Source organism: Parus major, chromosome 4 (assembly GCF_001522545.3).
Source record: "Parus major isolate Abel chromosome 4, Parus_major1.1, whole genome shotgun sequence".
Taxonomy (NCBI): Eukaryota; Metazoa; Chordata; class Aves; order Passeriformes; family Paridae; genus Parus; species Parus major.
In genome coordinates this window covers 20,824,709-20,844,128 of record NC_031771.1, presented here as the reverse complement: position 1 = coordinate 20,844,128, position 19,420 = coordinate 20,824,709, and the positions used below count along the sequence as shown (strand labels likewise).

The 19,420-nt window shown below is 40.4% G+C and overlaps 2 protein-coding genes across 14 annotated transcripts in view; one reads left to right on the top strand and one right to left on the bottom strand.

Moving 5' to 3' along the window:
* MANBA (mannosidase beta) overlaps window positions 1-11,976 on the top strand; it is a 52,144-nt gene extending 40,168 nt beyond the window's left edge. For 4 of the 9 annotated variants that reach the window (XM_033513888.1, XM_015623986.2, XM_033513889.1 and 1 more), the window contains 6 exons: window positions 525-667; window positions 2,404-2,661; window positions 4,838-7,136; window positions 8,349-8,448; window positions 9,726-9,958; window positions 11,586-11,976. In XM_033513888.1, coding sequence (XP_033369779.1) covers window positions 525-667; window positions 2,404-2,661; window positions 4,838-5,062 — 626 coding nt within the window. In that variant the 3' untranslated portion in view covers window positions 5,063-7,136; window positions 8,349-8,448; window positions 9,726-9,958; window positions 11,586-11,976. Of the gene's footprint in view, window positions 1-524; window positions 668-2,403; window positions 2,662-4,837; window positions 7,137-8,348; window positions 8,449-9,725; window positions 9,969-11,585 lie in introns of all 9 variants that reach the window. The other 5 variants (XM_033513887.1, XM_033513885.1, XM_033513883.1 and 2 more) reach the window with 5 other exon arrangements.
* NFKB1 (nuclear factor kappa B subunit 1) overlaps window positions 10,432-19,420 on the bottom strand; it is a 57,568-nt gene continuing 48,579 nt past the window's right edge. For all 5 annotated transcript variants that reach the window (XM_015623982.3, XM_015623984.3, XM_015623980.2 and 2 more), the window contains exons 17-24: window positions 18,346-18,547; window positions 16,474-16,643; window positions 15,547-15,649; window positions 14,534-14,649; window positions 13,615-13,681; window positions 13,138-13,310; window positions 12,829-13,003; window positions 10,432-11,174 (exon numbers count right to left, since the gene is read on the bottom strand). In XM_015623982.3, coding sequence (XP_015479468.1) covers window positions 10,987-11,174; window positions 12,829-13,003; window positions 13,138-13,310; window positions 13,615-13,681; window positions 14,534-14,649; window positions 15,547-15,649; window positions 16,474-16,643; window positions 18,346-18,547 — 1,194 coding nt within the window. In that variant the 3' untranslated portion in view covers window positions 10,432-10,986. The remainder of the gene's footprint in view (window positions 11,175-12,828; window positions 13,004-13,137; window positions 13,311-13,614; window positions 13,682-14,533; window positions 14,650-15,546; window positions 15,650-16,473; window positions 16,644-18,345; window positions 18,548-19,420) is intronic.

Below are 19,420 nucleotides of genomic sequence, written 5' to 3'. Positions count from 1 at the left end.
TATTTTTGTCTTTATTTCTATGGATGTCCTAAGGAAGAACTGAAAGGAGGACTGAAAAAGGAGAAGAGAGCACTTTGTATAAGTACCTTGTCTCTTTTTATAATAGTGGTAATTTGTGGCAATGCCAGAGTGTTTGTCTGGATTCTCAGCACAGATGCTCCAGCTACTTGGTTTATGTGTGGTACACTGTGTCAGCCTTGTCGTTTGTGTTTAAGGCTTCCTTTAACTGAATGACAGTATAGCAGTGATAGGACAGAGACACAGAAATATAAGCTTTTGGGAAAGCTTAAAGTTTGAAAGAGCATCAGATCTTTTCCAGGGCAGAGCCTTGCCTGGAAGGAAGCAAGAGTACCTTCAGTCACTCTTTGCATTTGATAGAGGTGAAAAAGAGTGGAGGGGGATGTTGCATTGCCAATAGCATGACCAGAAAGCCCGTACAGAGAACGCATGATGAGGCAATTTTGGATTCAGTTTCAGTCTTTCTTCTTTCAGTTTCAGTATTTCTTCTTTTTAACCCTTTTTAGAGTATGGTGGTAAGTGGAAACTGCTCCATTATTTTGCCCAGAACTTCTTTGCACCACTGCTGCCTGTGGCCTATGAAGACAAAGGGATGTTGCACATTCATGGTGTCTCAGATCTTCATGAAGACCACAAGCTGACTTTGAGGGTAAGTGGCAGCTACCTCACCACTCTTGTGTGTCTCCTGCAAAAATGTGAGAAGCTGAATTGAACACATCTTTGTACAGACAAGCTTCAGTGAGGCCATGCTCAAGCACCATGAGATGCAGCTCTAGTGTTTAATCTTAGGGGCAGCACTATTCTTTATTAAAGTAGTGTGCAGTGCTTCACAGAAGAAGTTCTTTGGCTTGTAGCCTGTGGGTATAAGGCTGAAATGAACTATTCTATTGAAATCTTAAACGGATTGATGGCTAAATAGAACAAAGTGTGAAAAATGATACCTCACTACTTAACAGAACTGTTCCCTGGGTGTTAGAACTAGATAACCCAATTAAGTAGGGGGGAAAAAAGGGATTGTACCATTGCTTACCAGTACTCAAACTACATGGCTTTGGGAAAAAGGACTGGATTATTTTTTGAAATATGAATGGCACATCTTTAATTGGAAGGTCACCTATGCATGTCACTGTTTTGTAATGGATGCCTTAACTCTTTTCTGAGAATGCTATAGAAACTGATAGGATTTTTATGTCAGTGTTTGGACTGCTGTGTTTTCTTGTAGACAACAGTCTTCTTTTTCAGCTTGTTAGATTTTGTTGCTGTTAATCATATGGCAGCATATAACAGATCATCAGATAACAGATGAATTTAGGGATCATTTTCCACTATGAGATTTAGCTCCTGATATCAAGTGTGTCCTATGTGAAAATAGTGTGAAGGATGGAAAAGCAGACCTTGAGATCTGGAAATAGTAATTTTGGAACTAGTAGTATGAATATGCCAGCTCCTAGATCATTGCTCTGTCTGGTGGGCTTCCATGAATTTTGAGATTTATAAGGTTGCTTATATGGGGTAATATATGGTACAAAAAATGCTTGTAAAGTCAGTTCTTGGAGTAGGACTGCACTTAATGAAATTGTTCATTTCTGGTCTGAGTTATTCTAACAGACATAAATTCTGATTTTCTGATAGCATCAGAGAAGTGTTGGCAGTGGGATAGTTCTGATGAATACTGTATATTGCTCTTCAAGAAGATTTGGAACTTAACTCTTGAAAGGAGTTAAGATCAATTCCGGTCTGCACACTCCTGTTAAGGCAAAAAATAACTGAAAACTTACAGTACAGAATATTGTAACTCTCATTAAGTGCTTAATTTTCAAATTATGCTCTATCTAAAAGGGTATATTCATAATGCATGGATGATGTCTGGGAATGTATTTTGCTGTATTAATATAACCTTCATAATCCCTTTCAAGATGATGGAGCTTGCTTCTGTGTAGGAGTGATTATGCAGAATCTCCAGCATACCCAGTTGGGTTACATCAGATAATGCTGAGCAATCTCAAGAAAATCCTTCATTTGAGTTTTTTTAATCAAGGAAGGGAGGAAAAAGAGTCAACAAACCAGTCACACAATAATTCCATTTCCCAACAGTCCCTTGGCAGGAATTGGCAATCTTTTCTTCTCAAGGAGCCTAGAGAAAACAAAAAAGTCTTGCAGATCAAGAGCAGCTCCAGACTGTTCAAAATGGACCTCTTGTTGGGTTTTTAGAATGATATAATTTTTATGCCATATCTACTGTGTAGTTTCTTGCTAGGTGGAAATCAGCTGGTGCTGTCAGAGAAACATCTGTTGTAATGAGCAGTCTGAAATCTAGGATGCTGCATTGTTTTCATAGGTGTAGCCTTTCTTCTAATCTTTGCTCTCTCTCAATGTGTGGGATAGGTTGTTGTGCACGCCTGGAGCTCTTTGGAGCCCATATGCACCCTCGCCAAAGAAGGTGTGGCTGTTAAAGCTCAGAGTGCTGTCCCCATCTACAAGGAGTCCATCAGTGACCTTCTGGAAAGATGCAGAAATTGTACCAGGAAAAGCTGTATTATAACTTTCTGTCTCGTGGGAAAAGATGGGCTCCAGAGTCCTACAAACCATTACTTCCTTTCATCACTCAAGGATGCTGTGGGATTAGAAAAGACCCAGCTTAGTGTAAGCATCAATCATGCTAAAATACTGTATTTGATTTTGCTAATCTTACTGTTTTGAGTTGTTTGCCAGCTATGCAGTGTCTGATTGCACTGAATATTCTTTCTCCTTAGTTGTTGCTATTCTGGCTTCCAGGTTGAGTTCAAAATCAGATTTTTTTTTCTGGTGTCACTGTATGTGTATCTAAATAAGACTGGTTGGGTTGGTTTGTTTGTGTTTTTTTGTCTGGGCTTTGTTTTGTTTTAAATAATGAAGTCTCCCTTTCATTTGTTTAGATTGTCTTCCACCTTGCAGCATTGCTCCTTTTTATTCTTTGTGTCCCTAGACAGCAAATAGCATCATGACAAGTGTTGTGGCTTGAAGACAGCACTGTATGTCAGGGTTAGGTGATCCTAGTTCAGCTGAGTGTGGAGTGCATCATTGTCAGCAGTATTTCCTCTGGAAGTGCTCACACTCTCAGATCAGTGTAACATTGCTAACACACAGTATTTCATGCTCCTTTCCTCCTCCTTCAAATCCCTGCCCTCCAGTAAGGATTCTGATTTGCATAATAGTTATTATTTCTAATATTAATAGCTGGCAAGCGTGTCAGTCTCTTAAAAAGGCACAAAAAGCATCAGTGTTGTATAACACTGTCATTTAGTCAATTTGCTGCTTTTTCCTAGATTTCTTCTGTTCCTAGCAGGCTTTCTGTGTATATAGAGAGCATGCATGCCCTGTGTGTGTGTGCACACACATTTTGCTAAGCCTGACTTCTTAGCATGTACATCTTACTGGAAAATTCTTAATCATCAGATGGGCAGGATGGAAACCTTTGTGTTCTCACATTTGGCTTTCAAACTGCAGCTTTGCTCTTTAGTGCTAAACTGAACAAGGGGGAAATAGAGGTCTAATCTCTTTGAATCTGGACCAGCATAATTGCTTTACAAAAAGAAAATGGGCCAGATTTTTCCTTCTTATCTCTTTCACGGCAGCACAGCCTGCCTCCTGAGTATACAAAGAAAAGAAATCAGCCTGTTTTAATTTTTTTTTTCATCCGGTGGTACAATCTGGAGTCTGAGTCATGCTGTGGGGAGTTTGTTTCTTTGTTTTGGTTTGGTTTTTTTGGTTTATGGATGATATAAATTAAAAAAGCTCTGCAACTGGAGCATTTTTGGAAAATTTCATTCCTTTATCTTTTAACTGTTGTCTTTGCAATGCGAATTAATAGGGGTAGCTAGCAAGGATAAATGCAAAGCGGTCATTTTAAGAAATGCAGCTGGGATTAAAAAAATGTTTTGCAAGAGGCTGGTATGTCTATACTTAGTTACTAATAAACTAACTAGACTTTCAAATACATTGCTAATCCAAGAGCTACTGCTTGTAGCATAGCTTTTAAAAAGCATCAAAAGCATTAGTATTTCTTCAGGAAACAAAATGTGTAGAGGATGTGTGCTTTTTCTCAAAAATGAATAGCGTTGCTTTTCTTGTAACCAGAACATGATGCCTGCACTGACTGCAATTTGTCCTCTTTTTATAGATGTTAATTGGTATTTGAAAGTTATGTAGCATGGTCTTTCATTATGGTGAATGGGGAGTGTTGCATGAAAATGCATCCTGGTTGGGATTTTAAGTCTCTCTGAGATTTAAGTACTGATAGAACTTAATGTAGAACATTATACCTTGACCTGATATTTTACTACTATTTTTCTTGTATTTTACTAAATGAAGTATAAGGGCTTCACTGCCATGATACATTGAGATGACTTTCTGTCCTACTGGGATTTTTACCTTCTTTTGCTTCTGCGTGTTTCTATTATGTATATAATTGAAAGGCAAGCGTGAATTGATAAGCTGAGTGAAGTGTTGGTGAAAGGACCAATCTCCTTGAAATAAAAATGGAATACCAGTACTATGTAGAAGTCAGATTACCATTTATTCAGTTATTCTCATAAGAAGATGGCAAAGTGATAATACTTCTTAGCATTTTCCCACAATCTGTAGTAATTCTGTAGGAATGCTCTGGTAACATTTGCAGTTTTTGCATGGTTCTTACATATGAGGAATACTAATTTTGATTAAATGTGGTTGTTCAGCCTGTTTTACTGACCTGCAGGTCTTTCCCAGTTTGGGTGTAACTGGGGTCTTCTTTAGCATGTATCTTCTTTTTAGTAATACATTTTTTTTATTTCTCTTTCAGGCCTCTATATCCCAACAAGATGATATTTATATATTTGTTCTTCAGACCACTGCAATCGCTCCTTTTGTTACTCTGGATGTAGGGAGTATAAAAGGCAGATTTAGCGATAATGGTTTCCTCATGACTGAAAAGAAGAAAATGGTTGTGTTTTATCCTTGGGAACCTACCAGTGTTGAAGAACTAGAAAGTTCACTAATCTTGACGTCTCTACTGGATTTTGTCTGAGAATACTTCATTTCCTTACAGATAAAGAGTGAAAAAGCAGGAGAAAAAAAAATTAGAAGAATTTGACTGAAGTTGCAGTGACATACACTTTGAGTTGGATGAAGAGCATACTGTCTGTTCCTGTCATGTGAATTTTAACTGCTGGTTCAATGTAAAGATACCAACTGCAAAGCTTACGTATAATATATGTGATGTATTGAAAGCACATCCGTATTTTTTTTCTAGCCTCACTATGCAGTAAGTGGAAATTCATTTTAGGATAACAGCAAGGTATGCTGGGGATGAGGGAGAGGGATGGGGAGTGAAGCTGCAACTACTGCCAGTAGGCCACTGAGCCACTTCATGGGCAGGTTGCTAAACACGGGGCTTGTCTGTCAGACATGGTTTGAAATGCAGCTGGGATCTTGCTGGCATTCCACAAAGATACTCTGTCCACCCAAGCAAATATTAATTTTCTTGCAAAGCAGAATCAGCATCACAGCAGGTGGAGTTTGAACAAGCTCTGCCACTGATGTCCATTGGTGTTGTAAAAGCAGCATGTGGGCGATACTTGCTGCTGCTGGTGGTGGGGTTCTGGAGCACATGGTGGGGAGCAGCTGTGTGTTCCATTGGAGAACTCAGGCTGGGGGTCAATCTCAGTTGTGATCACAGTTTTAACGGGCAGAGAGATGAGCATATTGACTGATACTTTGGTGTTAACCAAAACTGACATACTCTTTTGCCAGAGGAAGAACTTAGAGAAGAAAGGGAAATGATAAATGAGAGTTTCTTACAGATGCTTTATTGGATCACCAAAACAACTAACTCCAGTTGCATCTGATTCAAAACTCTAGTCCTAGTCAAAAGAAGACATTAAAACAATCACAATATGGATGTGTATGTGCCAATGTTTATAGATTTTGTAAAATAAATAGGGAAAATGATAGTCATGAGTACAATTTCATAAATATAGGCAGTGACAAAGGAAGTTAAAAGCTATTCTGAGGGGAATCATGGGCCAGCAATACCAGAAAAATTCTTCAGTTTCTTTTGTGGTCTGGAATCAAAGTAGCAATAAAGTCAATATAAGGTAAGAATGAAAAAATGTGGAGAAAATATGATTAATATGTACTGCTGCAGTGTATTACAAAAAGGGCAAGTTTGTTGATGTCTTTCTTACATTGATGGAGAAATGTCTCTTCCAGCAACATCTAGGTAGCATTTCAAAATGTCACTTAATAGTGTTAAATAAATAAAACTTTGGAGGAATCACTTGTTTAAAGACAATCACAAGGCCTGTCTGGAGGTTGGTGATATTTGTTTATCTCAGCATATGAGTGAAGTTTGAGATAGGTAGAAAAGAGCTTTTGGATTGCTAGAAGAAAACCCCACAAATTTGGGTAACTCTGACTTTGTTTAGTCTGTCACAACTTTTAGGCAAAATTATGAAAGAAGTTATGTGGTACATGATTAATAAGTGATGAAGTGGCTATGCAACTAATGTCTATTAGCACTGTTATATAGAACACCATTCTTTTATTTTTTTTCCTGTTGCTTTCTGCAATAACCAGATTGACATAGCAAGGTTTGGACAATTTTTTAAATTATCGCTGTTTTTGAAGGTCAGAAGCTCCCTAAGGAGTAGATCCATTCTTTTTCACTGAAAGTCTTTAATTCAGCACTAGGTGCCATTATGGAAGATTAGTAATTGCTTAAGCCAAATGCTTGAACTCAAAACAGAATTTGAAGGTGAAGGTTGACTTCCATTATTGTTTTAATATCCTCAATATGTTCTTTTGGTTTCCTGGTGTTGTAATAGATGTGTATTTATAGAAGTTCTCCTGCCATGCGGCAGCGATTGTAAAGTGTGCTTTGGTTAACCATTTCCCCTTGGTAGTTTTGCAGTGGTGTCCTGTGCTATTCTTAGTTACATTGTTCTGCCTTTGTCTCAGATCAGGGCAGAGATAAGAAGGCAGCACTGGTACCCCCACACTCCTGTGGACACGTCCATCTTGCCAGCTGAGTGTTGTTACAGCTTCAGCAGCACCTGTGCTGCCAGTTCTATCTGATGGGGCTCTGGCAGCAGGAGCATTTGGTAAGTGTCGTGGTGCTTGTCCTCAGTACTGGTGGCAGTAGTAGAGGGGCCTGGCCTTGCCAGTGTTCTTTCAAGGTGCTGCCTTGCAATGTCTTGTTAAGGACCAGTGAGTTCTCTTGTGCCCTTTGTTTGCTCCTGAGCCCCTCTGCGCTGTTCTCCACTGAGGGCAAAAGTGGCAGCCAGAGTGCCCCACAGCTGTGACAAATGCCCTTCCAGAACAGAACTTGAGAGCAGGTGTGGGAAGAACACTGTATGGTGTTGGCTAATCTGTTGTCCTAAAACCATTCTCTGGCTGAGATTTGGCTCTAAACTCATTCTGGGCTTGCAAAGGCTATTCTGAGCTTTAGAGAGCACCTGTTCATACTTTCTGTCACACACGGAAGACTTATTTTTCTCCAGTATACTGGAGCATATCCTTGGAAGCATTTTCAAGTTCTGCATCTTCTCCAGGAAAGAAGTGTGCAAATATATGCAGAAGTTCCTATCTAAGTAAGTGTTCATAGTTCTCTGTCAGTCTTTCTTTTATCTGCTGTTTGCATACCTTGTGGCCTGGACAGATTTTCTGTTCTAGAGGCACATCTTTCTTCAGTACTTTCACTTCTGTTAGTTCCATTTTGGTTTTGGAGCTTTGTAGCAGAGTCTATTTCAGTGACTTGTAGCAGTGTCAGGAGGAGAGAAATGGGCCAATAAGTTTCTTACTTTCAGTACAGGAGAGTATGGTTTTGAAGCTTACAAGCCAGCCTTTTCATTGTTAAAATCACCGTTTTCTTTCTTACCTGCTTAGGGAATCAGGAACACATGGTTTTTAGGACAGGTTTCAGTTCAAGAGTTGTGCTTACTAACTCTGCTTTCCAGTCAGATCCAGTTACAAGGTAGCAAAACAAAAGGCCAGATTTAGTTCAATTAGCATGGAAAACCAAAATTTAAATGAAACAAGGCCATCTCTGTAAGAAGTAGTCAGTCAGTAGAGACCTGTAAGTACCAGAGCTAGTGTTCTTCTGCATTGTGCATATGGCAAGAGTGCCTGCATAGCAAGAGTGCCTGCATAGCTGAAAAATCCTATAGCAGTTAGATTTAAATGAGGCCATGGGAAACTTCTATAGCATTGGAAAAACATACTCCGGGCTGGCTCAAAGTGGGACATCAGGCTGCTTCATAATGCTGGAGAAAATGAACTCCTTGGTAATTAACTTGTGTTGTCTTTTGCTGTAGGAATCTTTTGAAGCCAGCAAAAGTTTGGACTGTGCCATTGGCCATTGCTCTAGATGTGCTTTATTTCAAGACATGATCATCCAGAAGCTGTGGATGGTAGGTGAGTATTGACCACTGCACCCTGAGCTAGCAAATGGCCACCACCATTCCTGTCACTTTACTTGGGGGAAGCAAGGACAGTGGCTCTTTTTTCTTAAATGCATGAAAAAATCATTTTACTTTCCCAGGCAAGGGAGAAGACAGTTCATACATCACTACATGTAGGTAAGAGTCTTACTCTTCCTGCAGTCCACAGAATCTCAGAATGCTGCCTAGAGCTTCCCACTACCATTGATTTCCAAGTTTTTAAATACATGCCAAGATGATGCCAGGAAACGTAGAGCTGTGGCAGCCAATCTAAATGCAAGGGCAGTTTAACTTTCTGAATCATTAATTTTACATCAAATGTAGAGAAGATCTGTAGAGATCTTGTCACAACTTCTGCTGCATTCCATTAGTTTCTGATGTTCATTACTATGGTAGGGTAGCAGAATAACAGAGTGAGCTCTATTTCACTGCACCTGCAGAAAAAGTTTGGATGTTTCTTTGTATAAGCCAGGTGTACACAGACTCTCAATAGTATTTTTATATCTCTTAAACAAATGAAAAAAACCTAAAAGGATTAAAGCCTTTTTTATTAAATACACTGAAATTGAGAAGCTGCCAGACTGCTGTGTAAAGCACTTCAGTACACAGGGCCTAGGGGACCTGATGAGCTTGATCACTAACCTGATAAACAGCTATTATGCAACATCTAGTCATGAAGTGCTTTAAGGAAATACAGATCCAGGTGTCTTCTGGTGGTGTAAAAGAAGAGCTGGTCAGAACTAAAGCTAAAAGGTGTAAATAACAGCCAGCATGGCCTGGTCACCTGCAGGATTGTAGAAAGCTCAGTAAAAATCATTGCCAGCCTCCTGAGCTGTGCTGGAAATTCTGTGGAAGCAGAAGGTGTGTTTTACTTGGACAGCAGGTCTCCTAGGGCTCAAAAAGTCTCTCCACTCCTGGAATATGAGAACCTTTGCCTGTTTCTATTAGAGCTGGAATATAAAGAGAATGCTGGAGAAGTACATTAATTGAACAAAAATCTGTATGCCTTAGACTATGCCCTATATGCCTAGACACTGCCTAGATGAGGGTTTTACATGTAAGAACTGAAAGAAAGAATGGCACTTCTACTATTATTCATCTTCACTGGAAGTAATTAATATTCTCAGTGATTTAGCTGGATTATAAAATTAATTCAGAAGTTTTTTTTCATTACTCACAGTTTAATTCATTACAGCAACTACCACTCTAAACATAACCATTCTCAAGGTTTATCTTGATTCATTTTCTCAGGAGTGACAACCAGGTTACTGAAGATGGAGCTGAGCCAAGAACTACCCTGTCAACACTCTGTGCAACAAAAATTGGCTAGGTGTGACAATGGTGCAATGCCCCTCTTGGCTTTTTCATCTTGAACTCTGATGCCTGCTCTGTTTAGTTGGACCAGCATCAAAAACAGGACACTCACCATCTCAGAACTGATGTCAGATAAGAAGAAACACCACTGATGAACCCAGCCACTACAGGTGATTCTAGGTAGCCCAAAGAAGAGCTGTCTCATCAGAGATTTGCTGAGACACTAAGTAGTTGGTTTCAGTGTAAATTGATTCTCCGCTGTCATAATGATGAGAACTAAAACATGGCAGAGGCTTTAATCTCAAAGCACAGCTGCTCAGCAGTAGCTGATGGTTCTGCTCTCCCTCCATAAAAGATACTTTAGCTTTCAGACAGGTGGCTTGCAACCTTTCATTTATTTTAGTGCTTAGAAATCAGCATGATCTGGTATCAATGCCTAAACCTGAGATGCTAAATCTTCGATAACTCTACTTAAAAATTAATGTAATAATCACAAGAGGCACAGACAGGAGAATTAATTTTAGGGTTTTATTATAAAAGTAAAATAAAAATAAGCATTTAAAAAGCCCACTTTTTCAAAAAGGAACAGATATAAAAAAACTATTTACAAGTAGGAAAATGGCAAACTTGAAAAAAATTTTGAATAAGAGACACCAAAGTTAAGTTTAAATACATTATTTGAAATATACAAGATTCTTTTAGGATTCTCTTTTTTTCTCTGAGTTGTTACTGCTGTGATTAAAGTAATGATTTTTCTTTGCCAGCTATTTTATAAGCTGTTTTCATACAACCGTGCTGCAAAAATTATGAAGAGAGCAGCTAGAAACTTATCTTCTGATTGCTCATGAGCTTAACCTCTTTAGTAAGTTTGTATTATGCATTAACAACTTCTTTTTCATCTGTAAAAGAAAATCCTCACAGACCAGGAAAGCTCAGACAGTCTTTCTCAGCATCCAGTCCTGTGTATTAATGCAGCAGTGTAGCCCTGGTTATTGTAAATGGCTTGTAAATGAACACAGTTAAATGTACTTGAGGAAGGAAGCAGTCACATGCTGTAGTTGCCATTTGTTTGGGTTTAGGTGAGATTCTTCCAGTGCACTTTTGGTTGTGGGTTCCCTTCCCTCTGGCCAGGATGACACTGATACAATTTGAAATGTCCCACTTGTTCCTGTAACTGCATATTGCTAATTGAAGATCACTAGTCAGCTATATAATTGCTTTGCCCTGAATTTTCATGTCCATAGCCCAGGGCCATTTTGCCCAGTGTTAGTGAGGACTTGCTGTTCAGAGAGTCTGAGTAGGTGAAACTCAGCTTGCGGAAGGAGGTCTCCACCCCGCTGTCACATGTACTTTCGGTGTCTTGAAATCTGCTATTATAGAGCTCACCTGAGGGACAGAGAAAAGGGAAACATCATCATTGGTGTGGCTTCAGCAAGGGTGCTTTAAGAAAAACCTAAGGAATACAAACCAACAGGTTTAAGCTCTTCTATAGGAAAATAACTCTGACATGAGCTATTATAATAGGAAAAGCTGTGCTGAATGTTTCCAGGCCACCAAAGCATGGGATCTGATGTACTACTGGCAGAGGTCAGCTTGCAGTTGGAGATTGGATGGGATGAGAAGCCTGGTGCTCTGCTGACACTAATGCTGTCGCTACGTTCGGGTCAGGACTCTGCCCATCTGTGGTGTTTGCAGGCCAAAAGATTCTCTGGTTCTCAGAGTCACACTCTGGGCAAGTGTACCAGCTCTAGGCTGAGGCTCCTAAAACTTTACAGTTCATGTTATTTCAACTTACAGATTTCTTCTTAAGACAAACACTTGAAGAGCTTTCATCTACCAAGTTCCCAGAATAGGAACAAGTCAGTAGCATCTATCACCTGTGCAGGATCCATGGCTGGAGTGCCTGACTGCAAGAGCTGAAACTGAAGGTACACTGTGGGATCAGTGTGAGTAAAACAGCTGTGGTATCTTAACAGTTCAGTGTTGTTCTAAACAAACATCTTAAATAAACAATGTGATGCACTCCATGTTGCAGAGGGAGCAGAACCCCTCTTACCCTTCAAGATGACTCTAAAGGTTCAATATGTGCAATATGTGTACAAGCACATTTTTGCATGGGTGTGAAGGTTTATTCTATGACTGACCAACAGTTTTCTATAGAGAATAAACTGGCAATGTTAGACTGGAATGGAGTGACTGTGGAGTTTCTTTTTTTTTATGAGAACTAGCTTACAGTATTTTTACACAGGGTGCAAGTTTCCACATTAGGCTACAGGCAGCACTTCTGCTTTTTGAGCAAGAAAAAACCAAGGTTTTTGTTACTAAACCTAGCCAGGCAATGACTGAACAGCCCCTGATGACAAACTTCTCACAACCTCTTTTTCTCTTAGTAGATTTTCCTGCCCAAAACCACTGCAGGACCTCCATCACTGAAGATGCTCAGAACTCACCTGGACATAACATGGGCAACCTCATGTCATGTTCCACTGGCCCTGCTCTGAGCACAGCTCGAGGTCCTGTGTAACCTAAGCTATCCCCAGTTTCTTTGCCTACAGAACACTGAGCCGTTTTAGAGCGCTACACTTTGTGGAAGGAGAAGTTTAATACTGAAGTTTTAATGAGAAGTTTAGGAGCCCAAAATGTTTTTGTTTTTCCAGTGATGGGGAGAGGGGGGTGGGGAGGAAGCCAAAAGCTAATGGCACTTGTACACACCTAGGAGATAATTGCCTATATTCCCAGTACATCCAAGGCATTACCATTAGCAAATGGCAGGTGTCTGGTTTTAGCAAAGGGAAGTAGTATAATGAATACTGTGCTGCAGCCATGCTGATTCAAATGGTCCGGTTTTCTTCTCCTGTGCCTAGCAGATGCCTATGATGAGATGGGTCACACTGTAGTAAAATATTTCTGAAACCAGTAAGCAGGTGGAGCAGCGTGTGCAAGAAGGCATGCAATCTATCAGCAGTCCTAGATAGAGTGGGGAGGGAGAATTGAAAAAAAATCTAAAATAAAGCTCCTTATATTTTGCTGTCAATTTTACCTGTCTCTCCGTTTGCAAAGGTGAGCAGTGATGATGGAAGAGCTTTTGCTGTACTGTCCTCCAGGGGAGATGGTCTGCGTGAGATGGATAGTGCTTCCTGAATTATTTGTATGGCTTCTGTATGATCCATCTGTCTCAAAGCAGTGATCAGCTCTTGAACTGTACCGCCAGAAACCTGAAAGGGCAGACATCAGATACTCAGCATCATCCAGCCTGGCTAAAACTGCAGGGCTGCACTGTCTCACTGTGCGGGAGGACAAGGTTCTCTGCGTGTATGAATGTTCTGTATCACCTGTTACAGCACATTACCTCATAGTTATCCAGCAGAGTCTTCGATGGGGAAGGGCTCAACCTGAAGGCATTATTAAGTATGCCAAGACCCAATTTTTGTGCTAGGGTGGACCAGTTTTTGGTTGGATCAGGCAATTCCAATAGTTTGTAAAGCTGCATCTTGGAATTTTCATTCAGCTCTCTCAAATGTCCTGGGGAACAGAGAAATATATTAGTTTATTATTTATACAAACCATACACCAGTTCATTTTTAAGCAGAAACAAAGCCAAACTGAAGACTATTTGAGAGTCCAATCCCAGCGTTTACAAATGTATTGCTGCAATACTGTACATGTACTCCTTGTCCTTGAGACATCATGCTCATTCTGTGAGTGAGGGGGTGGGAGGGCACCTCTCTTCTCTCACCAGCTCAGTTACAAGCTGTTGTAGGGCAGTGTATTCTGCCAGTATGTTTTCAGTACTCAATTACTGGAGGGATATTGTCTTTATAGTTACCTTGTGTGAGTAAGTCCTCCAAAACCTCTGCTGACTCGTAGGGTTTGCCATTTAGTATGTCATACACCTAAGAGAATTCATTAAAGTCAGTATCTAGTGTCCATGAAGTTTCAGCAGTATTATATAAAACCCTGATTCCATCTGTAAATCAGCATTTTTTTCCTCTCCCAGGCTCACTATGACTAAGGATAGTGTAGAAAGCCTATGCCAAACTTTAGGGAGAAATTTTGAGAAGTTAAGCTCCCTTTATTTTAAGCTGTGTCATCTGGCAACTATTTCCAAGACACAGAGAAAGTCTTGGCAGTAAATAAATGGCAGTAGCAGTGGCTAAGCAAGGAGCTGCTGCCTGTCTGAAATTAGTCATTTAAAACAAAGCCTGGGTTAGATTTTCACCTAAGACTGGTACCACTCCCCAGCTCCAGATGATTAGAGATGCTGACTGCTTATCCTTTACACTCACACCAAGCCAAATGCACAATAATCAGCTTAATCACTGCTTGGGTAGAATGCAGGAGTGAATTTTCCCATCACACACAGGCTGCAATTCTGAAGAACACTCAGCAAAGAAACTCACTGGAGAACTGGCCTTCAAACATGAGCTACCCACCCAGCTAAATACTTTCCCACACTGAAGACTGTAGTGCAGCTACTTGAAGAACTGCTTGCTCATTTCTGTTCAGCAGCATTATTCAGTTCAGTGGAGCTTTCTTCCAGTGCTGTTTCATCAGGGGAGTTTTATGGCTGAATTAATTTTTAATAATTTAATTTTTTAATGTTAATTTTTGATGGAAAATTAGTCTAATTAATTGAAATAATTTTGGATGCAGTGAAAGGAGAGCTGGCCAAGAGAGTTGAACTATCCCTTTTAATTAAGAAAAAAAAAGCAGCAAAAAACTAAAAGAGAAAACAGACCACATACCTCACTGTTGGCTGCCATATCCAGTGGTGTTGTTCCAGGCACAATCCCTTCATCATCACCTTTCACATCATCTAGATCAAACAATGGCTCAAAGTTCTCAATATGAGGATTTGCACCTAAAAAACAAGTTGGGTGGGGCGGGGAAGGGCTTCAAGTTGCTTCTCAATAATATTTAAAATATGCAATCTATGTACTGATTAGCAAATCAGCTGATTTAGCTACTCAAGGTAAATAGTATTTCATATTAAGCTAGCAAGTAGCTCTTTTTATCAATTACATTTAAATGCTATCACATCTCCGTACAATGCTACTTTCCATTATAAAGAGGGGAAAAAAACTGGCAAGCTGAGCCTCAGGGCCCAAAGAAAGAGCTCTGTTTGTATCAACTGACTTCCAGTCCCATCTCCCCTCACACAGCGCAGCATGCATGTGATGAAGGGATGGTGTGGTGCTGCTTTTTAGAGTGTCACAGAAAGTGTGGGTGTTTTTAAATGACCAGGTAGACAGACTCAACAATGGGAGGCTTGAGTTTCTGTTTCAAAGGACAAAAATCAGGTTTAAATACAGTTGACAAAATGTTCCAATAAATACTCCAACCTAATCCTTCCAAAGTGACAGCAGTAGGAGACACTAATAAGCTCATGCTTCAGTGATGGCATTTTTTTTGGTTTTTCCTTCTAAAGCAGTCCAACACTTATTCCAGATATATAAAAAAAATATCCACTTCTTCAGCTACAAGAGATACTCAAAAAACTTCCCCAAGTCCCTCATGAGATTTTTTTTTTTTTTGACCAAGATCATTTGCCTTTCTAGCCATTAGATGGTGCTGAAGAGTGACTAGTATAACACTTCAGAGCAGGACTTTCTGAGGAAATTCAGGCCTTCTTGCTTTTAACATCTGACTTCCTCCACCCATTAAACAAGTTCACTGGCACATTCTTTTCTGCTTGCAGCCTTCTAACTTGAATTGTCACCGTGTAAGAAAAGTCTCCAGCAAAGATCTATTTCCATACCTGCTGCTTTGAGAACTGCTGCCAATTTTGTTGAGCCCCTTCCAGCTGCTATGTGAAGTGGAGTTGTCCCATCATATGTAGTGCTGTCCACATCTGCATCACCCTAAGTTATTATTGAATGGCAAAAAAGAAAAGAAATCTGTACAATGCAGCTGCAGAGGCTTATGTCAGCATAAACACAACTACTGTGCAAATAAGCACTATTCTATGCCTGTTTGCATAAAATCTCTAATTGTTGCCTGAAAAGAAGGAATTAGAAAGTAACTACAACTGTCTGCATGCACAGGATGGTAGTGTGCTCCAGTGTTAGAGCAGGATGCACAGTGTGTATCTCCAAATAGGTCAGGTAGATAAAAGCCACTTTGCATCCCCTGTAAAAGTTCTGCCATCTGATTGCCTGTAGCCTTTGAAGTCTATGTGGTGTGCACAGAATCCTGCCCTCCTGCTGCCCATCAAAAGAGCAGCCAGGCTGGTGGCACATCTCTGCATGAACACAGAAGAAAGCTACACAGCCAGCTGGGGGGTGTAGAATTAAGGATACCAGGATCAAGGTGTTAGGATGAGACAAATATTTATAGATTACAAAACTACATCTCTGTCCACGTCTCTGTACATGTTGTACTTCACAAAGAAGGGATGAACTTGTTCATGGTAACTTCAGTGCCTGCCAGGATTAGTCAGTGGGAATGATACATGGCATATGCAGTCAGGTTAGGATCACAAACTCTAAATGCCTCAAGGCAAAAGCTTCACCAGCAGTGAACAAAACAGTAACATTACCAGTAACTTTGCCATTATACCAGTTCAAGTAATCTAGACAATAAACAGGAACCTCCCCCCTTCTGTTTTTGTGAAGCACTCAAGGATTGTCAACAGGTTTTAAATATGTAATTGAAAAGACCTGGAAGAAAGAAATTCTGCCCTTACCTCAAGCAAAAGGCAGCCTGCCAAGGGGATGTTCTCTTGTTCAACAGCCAGATGCAATGCAGTTCGTCCAGATTTTTGTTCCTGAGCATTGACGTTAACTCCAGCAGCAATCAGCTGTTTGAGGCAGGACATGCTATTTGCCATCACCACCATGTGAATTGCACTGAGACCTACACAAAACAAAACCCATCCATCATCTGCATTAATATTTGTAAAATTCAGAAATGTCAGAGTAATGAGTTTCAAAGTGAGAAAATTGTAAAATGAGTTACAGTAACTGTAGTTACATGAGCTGAAATAACATATTTTGCCTGCTTTTACATTAAAGATGACAGAATCATAGACTTCTTTGGGTTGGAAAGGACCTCAAAGATCATCTAGTTCCACCCCACACCTACTGTGGGCAGGGATACCTTCCACCAGACCAAGCTGCTCAAAGACCCATCCAGCCTGGCCTTGAAACTACTTTTAGGAATGAGGCATCCACATCTTGTCTGGGCAACCTGTTCCAGTGTCTCATCATCCTCACAGTTCCATCCTCACAGTGAGGCATTTCTGTCTTACATCTAATCTAAACCCACCCTTTTTCAGTTTAAAGCCATTCTCCCTTGTCCTATCCCTAAATGTCCTCATAAAACACCTCTCCCCAGCTTTCCTGTAGGCCCCCTTTAGGTACTGGAAGGTGCTGTAAGGTCTCCCTGGAGCTTTTTTCTTCTTCAGGCTGAGCAGCCCCAGCTCTCCCAGCCTGTCTGCACAGGAGAGGTATTATAGCCTTGTGAGCATCTTCTCATCCTCCTCTGGCCCTGCTCCAAGAAGCCCATGTCCTCCTTATTTATGTTGGGAGCCCCTGACCCCAGGGGAATACTCCAGGAGGAGGCTCAGGATGAAGTTAATGGTGTTAATAAATACGTTCTTTGTGCATAAAGTGGAACTTGGAGAGTCAAAACCATGCAAGAAAAAAAAAAAAAAATCAGATTACAAGGTGGAACAGAAGGCAGGAACTACAGAGCTCATGTAGAGCATCTTTTTTGCCACAAGAGAATAGCCTTAAAAAGAAAATCTGGATGTTGGTACTAACAAGTAGATATCCCACACTGGCCCCATCCGCTACTGATCACATCTTCTAGAAAATGGTCTGAAGAGTTAACTGGTATATTTTAGTATGAACTTTCTGTAAGGTGAGTGACCTTACATCTCAAGAATACCTGCACCAGAAAGATAATAAAGCCTTTTATTTAAAAACTAACCAAAACCCAACCAAAAAATCCTCTCTCTGAAGAATTGAACACAGTTTTCTGAATCCATAATGACAGTTTTAGGTCAGACATTTTTCAATCTATTAGAGCAGGAGTACTCAATTGAAGTCCCCTGTGCACTGAAAAATGGGAAAAAAACTGTCTCTTTGTGGTTATTTTACAGGCTCTAATTCTGTATGGTCACAAAGTACCAGATATGAAACTCAGTACTAGTCCAGAAGCTATTTTTAAGGGAATTTCATTCACTAGACAGGAGGAAACATTTTCTTCTGGGGGGATTTTTCTTAAAAACCAAAGGTGGCATAAGGAGCAAGACAAACACAGTGCTTGAGGTTCTGTGACATTGAAGAGAATGTACAGTGACAAAAATTCAAATCCATACTCTGTCATGTGACCATTACCAATCTTTCTGTTCTGTATAACCAGAAAACTGACACACCTGTGTTCTCTCATCTGTGCCTGCAGGCAAATAAAAACCAAGGATAGCATATGCAAAATGGGGAAAGATGTTATTTTCAGGGTCTGTATCTACCTGTGTAGCAACACAGTGTTGGCAGGAATTGTGGTGTGTTTTTCTAGCAGGGGAGTGTAAAATACAGCCATTATCTTTCCATACCTTCACCATTGGGGAGGTTGACCATTGGAGATACCTTCTCATGCTTGAGGAGTAGACTCAAAATCTTGTCATCTCCTTCAGTAGCAGCTAAATGTAAGACAGAATTGCCATGGCGATCCAGAAGGCTGACATCTGCTCCAGCCTTTAGCAAGTCTTCCACCACCTTTGCCTGCTTTGTGATTACTGCCAGGTGCAGGGGCGTCTGCAAGTGACAGAAGCAAGCCATGAGAAGATAAGCAATAGCTACATCACTTGTACAGAAATCTCTGAAACCCATAAAAGCTCCTAGCATGAGAAGATTGTACACATATGCAAGCTTTTAGTTTGTTGGCTTTGGAGTGGTGTAACTTCTTTCCTACTGAATACTACAAATAGGTTTCTACTTGCTGGAAATAAAAGCTGCCTTGCCAATGTCAGCAGTTGGACTTTGGGAGGAACAAAGATGTTGCCTACTCTATAAGCCAGGGCACGGACCTGGGTATTTGAGCATTGCAGTGCAAGGGACTCGGGAAATGAGATAATCCCTGTGCCGCACACTGCAAACCAGCTTCCACAGCTGCCCCATCTCCAAGTTCATGCCACAGTGGGAGCACATGTGCTTTCCAGGACCTACTCAGATCCTTTAGCAATGAACCATGCTCTCATTTTGCTCCTGAATCAGAGATTTGCAGCCATGGGCATAGGAATTCCTTATCCCTCAAAATGGCTGCAGAGAAAAGAAGAAAATCCTGCAGTTCTGTGCACTTGTCAAACTGCAGAACAATTGTGCATTTATGCCTTGTGTGTTGAACTAGCTGATCCCATTTGCACTTTCCCCATTTTTGTGCACCTGCAGCACTGAGCAATGCTCAGTCTGAGAGATTTTGGAACCTTCCAAATGTTGGTTGCAGCATTCTTGTCAGTTCTGAGCAGCATCACACAGAACATACACATGCATGTATTTAAACATTAAGCATTCTAGTGAGATCTGGGAGATGGTATTTCCAATACTACAATAATTTAAAAATTGAGTAAGATTCCATATCTAGATTATACTGACAGAGGACTGTAAAGAAGAAATTAATTCCAGCTCTGC